This window comes from Vanellus vanellus, assembly GCF_965231255.1.
Source record: "Vanellus vanellus genome assembly, chromosome: 1".
NCBI lineage: Eukaryota > Metazoa > Chordata > Aves > Charadriiformes > Charadriidae > Vanellus > Vanellus vanellus.
This window is the reverse complement of record NC_138905.1, coordinates 199,356,858-199,368,933: the sequence shown is the minus strand read 5'-3', so window position 1 is coordinate 199,368,933 and position 12,076 is coordinate 199,356,858. Positions and strand designations below refer to the sequence as shown.

Below are 12,076 nucleotides of genomic sequence, written 5' to 3'. Positions count from 1 at the left end.
TACCTAAATTTTACCAAAACTTTCTTCAAGTTACTTTTCTAATAGTGCAGGCTGTCTTTTTTTTTACAACTTGCTTTCCACATAAAAACTACTTTACACAATCTAATCATTCTTTTAGATACAAGTGTTAAAAGCTGCAGCTTCTGCTGAAGTCAGTGGCAGTATGAAAACTGCAAGTGTTGAGAAACTTGAATTGCAGTAGGTTCATAGTTCTACCATATTGGTTAATACTCCAGCTTCTGTTGGTTCTCCTCTTTATTCTGGAGTAAATTTGGTTAAAAAAAAATTCGATCTTTCTGCTCAAAAATTAGACGAAATGTCCTTGAAGTATAATAGCTTCTTGCCACCTGCCACCAACATTGAGATTGGCTGTGGAAAAATGTAAGCATAAAGAGCAACTCCAATGACCAGTTTTGAGTCTTAGTCTGTGTCTAGACTACTAAATTAAACTTGCCTGGAAACTTTCCTTGATGCTTAGGGCCAGCTGGCACAAAATGGCCTGTTTGTGCTGGTGTACACTCACCCGGTAAAGCAGAGGCTGCATGCAAACTGTCTATTTGAAGGGATCTCAAAACTTTTCACTGCTGAATAGTGTCTGGAAGTTGGCTGAGAGACTCCTGGTTGATGCGGGCCAAAAGCATGCCAGGGAATATTTTAACAAATTACTGGTTGTCTCTCCCAGTGATGGAGAGTACTTCCCGACCTTGCGTTACTTTTCTTCTCACACTTTTTCTTCCTGTTGGGAGACCAGTCAAAGAAAATAATAAGCAGGAGCAAGAAGAGACACTCTTAAACTTCTCTATCAAAGGAGTGGTAGCTCTTAGAGCAGCCCTGCCTCACCTAGTCCAGTTTATTGCTAGCTCATATCACTAGAAGAATGTAAGAGAAGCAGGTGGAGCCTGGGAGGAATGTTGAGAGGGTTTCAGGTGTCCTGCTGACTTACAGGAGTCCCGTGTTTTTGCTGAAAAGTCTGAAAATGTTCATTTGTTTTTAAAAAGAATCTGGTATATTAAGAAAATGGTATACTAACTTGAATATTTTTCATTGGAAAAGTTTCATGTTGTGATGGTAGTGTATAATAAAGGGAGGGGTTGTTTCAGGAGTACAGTGTGAAAGAATGTTTAAAGGAGATAAGTAATTGGCTTATCTAACATTTCGACAACGTACAGGAAGAGAACCATGTTTGGTAGACCCTCCCAAGTTAGAAGAAATTAATAAAGATAGTGTTTTATTTCAGTATACAGTCATTTTTGGTTTGCATTGCTCTTGTGCAAAATGCTTTATTTTACTAAATGTTTTTGTCAGCTACAAACCACTGTCTGTTTAGAGTATTTATTAAATGGAGAATGAGCACAGGTTTCATAGTCTGTTCTTAAAACTTCTGAAATGTCATCCCCAGTACCCTCACTTAGTTTTTTATAGCTTTATTTTTAGATGTACACTTTTGTCTTTTATTTATGCAGAGGATGACAAATAGCAGCAGCTCCCCTAGCCTTCTCAATGACAGTGCCAAGCAGTACGCAGGCCATGGTAAGTACTTTTAAACTAATATGTATAAAAGTATGTTTGGAAATTTAAGAGATTTACTTTGGTAAAACTGAGACTTAAGAGAGTATTTTTTTTTCTCCTCTGATTTGATTTGAGATGCAGTAGAACTTTATCTTTTAACAGTAGCGTATTGTGTGATTACTTGTAATCCAAAGCTGAAGCGCTGCTGAATTTATTAATTTTCAGCCTTATCTTTGCTCCAGTAGCAGGGGGAATCTTTATTGGTCTTGTCGCTTCAAGTGGCATGCTAGTTTGGGTATCCACTGTAAAGCACTAGTTGCTTAAATAAGCATTTACATTGCTCCACAGTGTTATCCCTTTTTATTATGCTTTTCAAGTAATTTATTCTGTGGAATGAATGTACAGGCTTTTATTCTTAAATTTAGGCTGTATGTTTTTTGTGAAATGTATCACGTTACTGATGATTTTTAATAGTTATTAAGTTTTGTCCTATAAGCAGTACTTTACGTCTTACATTTTTTTCCCTGATGTTGGGAACACGGTTTTCAACTGAACAAAATATCTCCATAGTGCAGGCCAACATACTCGCTAAATTACTGTGGAGGGTATGTTGAACTTGTGTAATGCACTTTTTAGAATTGCTTTCCAAATTATAACAGGCACTGCAGATTATTTCAGCTATAGCTGTCGAACTAACTTTTTTAAAGAAGAGGATACTACTCCCTTATGGCAAGGGCACATATTTTAAACATATTTCTGCTCTAAAAATTTCTGTGTAAATGATGTTCTAGAAATCTATTTGCATGTCTGACCCTGCAGCCAATGTACTTACTAGGGCTGTAATTTTTGAGCATGGTAGTAACTGCTAGTTAGTTTGCTTGAAAGTTGAAATTTGTTGTCTTTTTTTTTTCTTCCTTCTGGTTCATTTCCAGTAGGTTTTGTGATTAATTCTGCTTCTTTTGTCCCAGTGAACAATTAGCTATTCAAGGCAGTGGAGGTCTCCAGTTTTAAATGCAGTCAGAGTTTGTCTGTGACGGGCCAAATAGTGATGGTGATGCATGTGAAGGAGAGAAACCAGACTTACTTTTGGATACCAGTTTAAATTCTGTTGTGTCTCAGGTCCCTTTCTTCCCCTTCCCCCTTCCCCTTCCCCCTTCACCCCCAGTTGTGCTTCACTTGTAGAATTACACCTTTAAGGAGTATTCATTAGTGTTGGAGAAAGTGTTTCATCAAAACACCAATGTTTACAGCTGGCAGACATCTGGTAATATGATGTCTCTACCTCTACCAGTTTGGAGTTTTAAGCTACATCTGTGATTCTCCTTCAGTTTTTGGTGCTTCAGCTCTGGAAGGGATGTATAGGGATAAAGAAAAAGCAATAAAAAGCTACTAATAAAACACAGACTCTTGCTACCTTTACTTGTGATTTAAATTTGTGCAGAACAGTGACAGGACAAATAAGATTCACATCATTACTTGTAAGACTGTGTTATAAAGAAGATTACTAATTTCAGGTAACTAGAGAACAAGGCTTGGAAATGTTAGATGGACATTAAATAATGCCGACAGCAATTAAACTTACTAACTTCTGCTAATGAGCTCCATTTCAATTGAGCAGTTGCACAGAGTCTAATAAATACTGCATTTTTTAGCAGTTTGGTTGCTAAACTTAGTTTTGTCAAAAGAATTTTTTCCATACAGAAATAAGTTAAAAAAATGTAAAAATTCAGTATTAGAGGTATATAACATGTTGTTTTACATTCTTTCTATAGATCCACTAACTTCACCAAATTCATCCTTGTTTAATGACTTTGCTGCCCTCAGCGTGTCTCAAAGGAGGAAGGTAGGCGACAACTAAATTTTAAGTAGCATATTTGTATATGAGTTGATAGGGAAGAAGATCTGGAATAACTTGAAATCCTAGGTGAAATAAAGATGATTCTTCTAACGTTACTAGATTTATTTTACTATGTCACTGCGATATAAATAAGATCTTACTACTTCATTTTTGCTACACAAGATCAGCCTGCTGCTGCTATTAAGAAATATTCCAAGCGCTTGTAAACTTCAGTTTACAAGAATGCTTTGAATGTGAAAATTAGGACATAGCCCATTGAATTTGAAAACAAATTATTTTTATTGTACTGAGGCACAAGACAAGCCACCTGCAAGCCTTTGTGGCAACAAGTTCTGAATGCATTAAGGATCATTCCCCCATTTATTTATACATGATGTGAAAGTAATTCTTAGTTTGAAATACATTTAGTTTGAAATACACTCTAATATTACTGGGAATCTAGGGTTTGGGATTTTTTCCCCTGTAATCTGTATTGAGAAATCTTTCTTTTGCTGATGGCTAGGCAGCATCTTCAAACACCTTTGACCTGTGCCAACACTGGTTGTGATGTTTTCCAGTTAAACACTGACAAATGCAGTGGCTGGAATAAGAGACAAGAGTTTGGTTATACCAGAGTTCCTTCCTGTTTTTGTGAACTGTGGCTTATCAAAAAAGACATTCTCTTGTCCCAACCACTTACCAAATTTTCCTTTCACTGATGGCTTTCATGTTTTCCTATTTTTCTTATTAGCCATGTGATCCTGAACCTGAAAATAAAGATAATTACTATAGTTTCCCCCTGTCAGACTAGTGTTCCTTGAAATGAAATGCTGTTGTAGAATGTTAACTCCCGAATATTATGATGTATCCAAACTACACAGAATCTCTGAATTGCCCTTTTCCTTAATGTCAGTATAGTGGACTGGAAAGTTGCATATAAGCAACTATTAATATATTGTTTAGACACTTACTGAGGATAGTAAGAATGAAAATAAGCATACATTCCTTTTTAACATCTGTGTGTGTATACATATGTGTGTGTGTATGTGCAGGGGTATGCACTTGTGTATATAAACCACATGCACCAAAGAAAATGAAGTGTCATACAGAAGTATTTCCAGAGTGACCACTGCCTGTAATACTAAAAAAGTACTTCCAAGTTAATTGAACAGTACAAACTGGAAACAAACCAGTTTGATGTTTGAGTGTAAAGCTCAAATACTGTTGTAGAGTCTTTTCTGACTTGATCCCCTTTTCCCCCAAGAAAAAAATCAGCAAATTAAGCCACTTGCTACTAATGTAGTATCAAGAGAAATATTTATCTGTGAAACTGATTTGCTTGGATTTTTTCCAATTAATATTTCAGACATAACTGGCATTAATTGAAAGAGGTTTGTGTTTTGCTTTGCATATTAATAATTTATGACTGCTATTTTGTAATGTGTATTTGTATAAAATGTTGTTAAATAATACTGGGAATGGGGAAGATTTCATCTAGTATTACTCGAGCTGTCTAAAATCTAGGCATCCAGGCTCCCTCTATAGTCAGTAGAGAGAGATGAGCTGCTTAAAGGAACATTCAGCTCACATTGGGAAATGTGTTTTGGAAAAGACTAGATGTCAGTGAATGCTTTAAGTGGATAAAAATTGATGGCTAAAGTTATGAGAAATTAATCACGCTTTTGTGACTGACTTTTACTGTTGGACAATACATTGCAAATAGTTGTGGCTGTAGTATCTTAATATTTTTAGTATTTTTTGAGTACAACATTCAAATTATATTAAGTGATTTCCTCAAAAGCACTAAATGCATGAGTGCCAGGTATTTAAAAACTTGTGTGATTCCTCCCACCCCAGTAACTGGGGTTTATTTAGAGCTTGAGCAATGTGATTTTATCAGGCCAGTGCTTGAGACCTGCTGTAATACAAGATATATAGCCTTCTAGAAGTGCATGCTTCTGTTCGTTGACTCTAAAGGGAGCCTTGGTGACTAGCTCAAATGTAGGTGTTTGCAACATCTACTGTTTGAAAGAAAACTTTCAACTTTCTTGCTAAGAGCCCAGGGCTAAGGTTTTGTTTGTTCTGAATTAGCTGGCAAAACCAGCATTTCCTTCGTTTATCACTGACTTGGAGGACAGATACAATACAGTCTTGGTAAGTGAATAAAGAGCAATTGCTTTCCTTTAATAATTAAAATTGTGATATTTTAAGTATTTAGAACTATTAAGTTATTTGCAACTATGTAAAAACTGCATGTTTATGTTGTGTAAAACCATGAATAGTTTATCTAAAAGCATGTTATATGTAGCTGTGTTAAGCAAGGAAGTTAAGTTTATGAACCTTTATTGTCCCTGGATATTGCTGGTCATGTTATCCTGGCAGCCCTTTAACAATGGGCAAGCCATATGGATGTAAATATTTGATATCAATAAAGTATTAAAGATAAGACTTGATGATTGTAATTCTGAATATGCTTGCTTTTTAGACTGCTTTTTTGAAACTAGTTAGTGTAACTGGGCTATTTAAGTTGCTTATGATTACTTTGATGTTTAAAGACATTCTAATTTTTGTTTAAAAAGTAAACATAGTCGAATTTTTATGAACGTTCTCAAGGTTATTTTCTTTGTTTAGAAATTATTAAACTGCATTTCAATTTTAGATTTCAGGAAAGCTAAGATTACTATTTAAAGACATTTTTATAGGATACTTAAAATGAAATCAAAGGAGCTAAGTATTTCTGTAGATGGAGCCTTGGTGGAGGTTCTGTCAACTGTAAAAACCTTCTGGATTTACTGTCCGGTTGTTGTAACTCCACATGCAGTAAGACAAGCAACCTTAAAGTGAATTTCCTATAAGAGATTTTCAGGTAAGTATTAATCTACAATGTGCAAATAGGATTTGTGAAGCATGGAACAAAAGCTAGAGTTAGTAATAGACTAACCCTCTTTCCTGAGAATAATGATGTCACACTTACTTCATTTTTTCTTCAAATACATGTTATGCTTGCTAAAAATAGGGTGGCATTCTGAACTTGAACTTCTTGGGTGTTTTTCCTAAATTGGCTTTTGCCGTTATCCAGAAAAATACTCCCCTCTAAACCCTGAAATGATCTGGCTGGAAAACTCCTTGCATTCATTTTGGTGGTTCTGGTAAACAGTTCGTAAAACATGTGCTACATAACTAATCAGAATCTGTTGCCAAGGGAATGACAGCGTAATGCACTAAAAAAAAAAAAAATATACGGTGAAACTTTTGTTTAAATTTGTTCTGAGACTGTTGCCACCAATCCAGGCTGAAGGGTTCCCCTGCTTGTCACTGGTCAGCCTTACAGCATAGTGAAAAGCATTGCTTTTACGTTTTACTTTGTTTTTTCATACCTTCAATCCTCATGAAAACTGAACTCTTCTGAAAAGTTCCTAACATTGGTTTATTTCCATTTCATTTTTTTAATTGTTCAGTCACACCTAGAGGAGGGCCGTTAAGGTGAGAACCACTGTTAATCCGCAGGCTGCAAGGGGTGAACCAACTCCTGTAGCGAACAACTTTCAATACTATTTTAATTCTGTTTCATACGTATTTTGAAGAAATCCTTTTTTAGAACAACTTCCGATGGGTTTAGGTGAGTAAAAGCCAGGACCAAAAGACTCTAAACTAGATTAGAATGGGAAGTATAGGAGAGATTATTTGGACTGAAGTTAACCCAGGACAGGGTGCTGCTGTTTAGTGCTCTGTATGGAGATCTGGACAAGTTGGACTGGACAGCAGACTTCTTTAATTCATGTACTTTGATCAGCAGTAGTAAATGTGCAGAGAAAATGATATTGAAACACAAGACTGCCTGTAAACCTGGTCTGCATAAATGCAAGGTTTTTTAATGAGTACAAGGAGAGTTTCCCCTCTCATGTTAAAAGAAAACAATAATGCTAACTTCATGTCCTGTGGAAACCAAATTCTTAAGACTATTGCTAGCTTATTTTTGAGTGTCCTGTCCTCCATCTAGTTTCGTTACCTGTTAGGAAGCTATATTTCTCTCCAGCTTCTCATCTCCAGCTCTGTCTTGACACCTCTGAAACCTGATCTTTGTATTGCTCAGTGGTGTTCATTGAAAAGCCATGTGTGCCATGTTTGGTCTTGCTGTATTTACCTTTAATGAAAATGTACTGGACAATTGTTTCATGTTTCATAGCCTCCTGAATACCATCTATGAAGCATGAAATCATGTTCTAAGAAGTTGAAGAGTCATTTCCAAACATCATACCATGTCACTGTGTTGTAAACTGTAGAATTATGGCTGTGCAGGCTTTGTAATGTACCTGGGCTAAATTTATATTTCAAACCTGAAATTTTCCTTCTGGGACTGTATACCCCTACTGCAATAACAAAACATTACTGTTTATAAGTGATGCAAAAAAAAGTTGTTGCAGGAATATGGGAAGACAAACTATGCTTCTAGAGAAAACTAATAAATGTTTGCAGGTAGTGTGATGTTTACCTTGGTCTAAAATGTATTTTTAAGGGTATGATATCATCTAACCTGTTTTACTTTGGAATACTTTGTTATTGGAGTTGTTTCTTGGTTGTGTGCTCTTGCTGTCTTAGTAACTACTATGTAGCATGTTACTTTTTTTGTTTTTAAGTGTGACATGAGAGAATATATTATTCACATTGATTTTTATGTATGGATTAGTTATCATTGTGTTATATAATCAAATTATTAAAACATTTTCTTTTAGAAATATGTAACACTTTTACATTCACGAGGAGTCATCGTATTTTTGTTGCTTCATCCTATTGTGTATTTGAAGGAAAAAAGAGGAATAAGATGACTGCATAGCACAGCACTTACTGTAGAATTGTATTAAAAAGACCTTTGTTTGTTTTGGTTTTGTATCTAAGCAGGTCAGATATGTTAGGACCTACAGACATCTAAAACTTTAAATGCTACCCTCACTCCCCATTTTTAAAGTGTAAGTTGTCATTTAGCCACCTAGACTGTCAGGTGCAGCTTACAAGCTGAAGCAGTTAACTACAAATTTAGCTTTCATGTGCAAGGTGCTTTTGCATATATTTACAGGCTTTATTTGGTTCTTTCTATGCCAAGGTGTATGTAGTCCTTAAGAGGGATTTGCAGAAAGATTTTTTTTTTTTAAACTTGTGCACACATTTATTGAAGACACTATACAAATATTTAAGGCAGCTAGAAAATATTTTTGAGAAATCACATGTAGTAAAGACTATAGTAAAAGTTGCATCAGCTTTTAGTCCTCTTTTACCTATAGTTTTGGTTCTTAACTCTGCATCATTTTCCCAATATATTTGTAAGTAATATAAAAACCTCTGGCCTATTAGAAAAGAGATCTAAAAAGATTAAAAAGCTTCTGGTTTGCTCACTGTGTACTCCTTTAGCAATGGAGTTTTTGAAAGTACATCTTGGGGCAGTGGTACTCTGGCAAGTCTTCTCTGCACAGAACTTTCTGCTCTAGTGATGGTGGAAAAAGCCTGCTTTTCCAACAGCCTATTTCAATTCAGCAGGTGGTATTAGTTTCTTAGCAAAGAACTTTGTCAGTATAGCTGTGTCCATGGTTGGTTTTAGTTGTTGTGGTAATGCATACTTCATCCAACCTAGCTAGGCTGCCAAAATCTGTGAGAAAAGATTTGACTTAGATATGTCAGTTTTCCTTAGCTCCTTCCGAACTTTTCAAGGTTCTCATCTCTTCAGCATATATACTCATATAATACGCTTTTCAGTATGGACGCTTGAAAAGTTTTCCTTAGCTGTGGTTTAAAATGCATGATGTAATACCTGATCTGTTGCAGTTTTCACTTTAAAATCTGTTTGAACCAAGAATGTTCTTTTTCAGTGATCAAATATGTTGCTCTGGAATAAAACCTATTTCCATGCCAAATTACACATTATAGTTTTCTTTGGGTAGAAGAATCCTTTTTGTTTATCTCTGATACTTTTCAACTAGTAAAAGTTTTATCCCCAGCCAAACCCAGCGTTTCATGAACAATTTAAAAATAGGGTTCCAGATGGAAGGGTGGCTAGTTTGTAAGTGCATGTAATCTCAATGTATAACGTGATAAACTTTATAATTTTAAAACATTATAAATGTTGGCATACTCTTCCTTTTTTTTGTAAAAAAGAAAAAAATAAAACGAAACAGCCCTACCAAGTAAGCAAACACAGACTTAATTATTTTTAACTTGTTGACCAGGCTCCTATTCCATTTTTTGTATATATCAAAGTAAAAAAAATTGGCACAAACCTTCAGAAGTCGAGATACAGAAAACAAGTATCATCTGCCTCTCTACCAGTGAGAGGTTGTAATGAAAGAGGAAGAGGAGAAAGTATCTTGGTTAGCAGCAACCCCAAACCATGTGAAGGGTTTTGTAGCTCTATTGGCCACAAAGCTTAAAAAGTAAGAGCAAGACAGCTTTCGTTTTCATATCACCAGCTTGCAAATCTGTTAGGATGCTCCTGGCAACTATATCTAGTGTTCAGGTGTAACACCTTGTAGAACTTATTTCTAAATCCAGTTACACAGTTGTCTTCACAATTAAGATGCTTCTTAGCTGATTGTGCCTGTATAGGGATGCTGTCCAGACTGTTGTGGTTTTCCTCAATGACATACGAAGTTCATATCCATAGCTGGGTGTTCCAGGTACCATCTCATTCCAGCTAATCGGTTATGGCTGTTGGGGTGAAAATAGCAATGATGGTACCAATGTTTTGTAGGTAGCTTTTAGTTTTCAAGAAGTAATACAACAAAAGTTGGTTCTTTTTCCATAGATTAGCACCCTAGCTGAGGGTTGAACCTCCTTTTTTCTAAGGAGGTTGAACCTCCTTCTAATGGTCTCTTGGCCACTTCTGTTAAAAAATAATAATGAAGTCTTACAAAACAAGCCAATGTTGAAATTTAAAATTGCATACATTGCTTAATTTTGTTATAAGTAGTACAGGGGAAACATGTACCTGATCTTTCCTGTCTGACAGTGTAGTATTTATTTTTGTCTGTCTGTACATGCAGATACAGTCAACTCACTGTACAGCAGATGAGCCCTAGCTAATGCTACTGTGATAGCTTTTAGCTATGGTAATTTAAGGTAATGCTGCTTAATTTAGCCTGTGAGGGGGAAGGCTTAAGATCACTTGTGTTTGCTTCAGTAATATACACACATAGACAGCATTACTGTAGCTCAGATTTTTCACAATACTTGAAGACACAATAGCCTGCTCATGTGTTTGTACGCCAAACTTAATTGTGCATTTTTTGGTACAGAAAATGTGTTGTAAATCTAAAATTCAAAGCCCACCAGAGGTAAGTGCATTTTAAGGAACAGAAATGTAATTTGGGTCAAGAGTGATCCTGAAAAAATCCAATTGCAGGTCTTCAGTGGAAGAAAACTTTGGAATTGTGTAGTTTGATTTGTCAGGTGATCCAGACTTAAATATTACCTGGAAGTTACTAGACAGGAGGAATCTTTATGGTTTGAATCTTCATAAACCTTTTCTTGCTTAGACTTATTTCTCCTGGATAGTCTCATAACATCTGACACCAGTGGCATGTCCAACCCTGAATTGGAAAGAGGAATTGTGGCATTGTCTGCTGTCTGTGAAACAGGAGGAACTAGCGGCAAAGGGACTGTTGCAGCAAATAGTAAGAAGAAAATAGACTTGCTAAACATGTTCCCAGACTTCTTGTTGAATGAATGGGAAGCAAGTAATTAAGTTGACTTGAGGAATATTTTCTAGAGTAAGCTAATTAAGTTACTCATCTGTAGTAGCATTCTGATGTGAAGATGCTACTCAGGAAGGATCTTTTCAGTTTTAGGGTGGATTTCTTTTGTTGAAGTGTAATGTTTCTCAGACTTTAGGGGTTTATCTTTCCTAGTATAACACCTTCCCTCTAATCGTGCCAACCAATAGCTTCCTATCATTAATTGCTGGCAGCAGCCTGGTTCTACAGGGCAAGGGTTATAATTATTAGCTATGGTTGAAAATGCTTACCCTTCTCACCCTGGGGAGCCAAGCTGTTGCTAGCAATTAAAAGTAGTTCCCTGCCTCATGTAAACATTTGCAGTCAGTAATTACTGCTTCTTCTCACTTCTTTGCCCGGGAGGAACTGAACTCTTCCAGTAATACTTTGTAATAATTTGGTTTTGTTGGGTTTTTTCTTTCTCTTAGATTTCATTTTATTTTAGGTTAACCTTATTTTTCCCTTTAAAATAACTGTGATGTTTTTGACCTGCACAACTCATTTGGAACTTGTAACTGTATTGGGAGTTGCAACCTAGTTTGAGAAATACTTGCTAAAGGATTATGAAGTATTTAAATGCTTTAGCCCGCCCCACCCCCCACTCCCCCCCCCCAAAAAAAAATTCAGTATGTTGAACTATCCTTTCATCTGTATGGCTGAACAGGTTTCTTTACCTCACAGAAAGACTTTAGGGAAGGCAAAAATTCAATTGCTTTTGTAATCATCTAGGAGAAATTGTCTCCATGCCAAGAAGTTGGGTTTGATTGTCCAAATTGTCATGCCTCTGTTTTAGGTAGATATATTAGTTTAGTTCAGAAATGATCAGTGGTTGATGAGTTCTTGCTTGTTTCAAGATGCCCTATTCTGTTGCTCTATTTGCTGCTCTGTGTAGAGGGCAGGGATGTAGCAAAGTTCATACACTTATTCAAACTGCACAATCTATTTGATCTTTCCTTTCTGTTGACTGTCT

General features: G+C 36.0%; 1 protein-coding gene across 1 annotated transcript in view; it reads left to right on the top strand.

Moving 5' to 3' along the window:
• PAN3 (poly(A) specific ribonuclease subunit PAN3) overlaps positions 1-12,076 on the top strand; it is a gene marked incomplete at its 5' end in the record, with an annotated part of 90,252 nt that overhangs the window by 21,992 nt on the left and 56,184 nt on the right. The window contains 3 exons of the mRNA XM_082486802.1: positions 1,464-1,530; positions 3,282-3,352; positions 5,438-5,500. Of these exons, the coding sequence (XP_082342928.1) occupies positions 1,464-1,530; positions 3,282-3,352; positions 5,438-5,500 (201 nt within the window). The remainder of the gene's footprint in view (positions 1-1,463; positions 1,531-3,281; positions 3,353-5,437; positions 5,501-12,076) is intronic.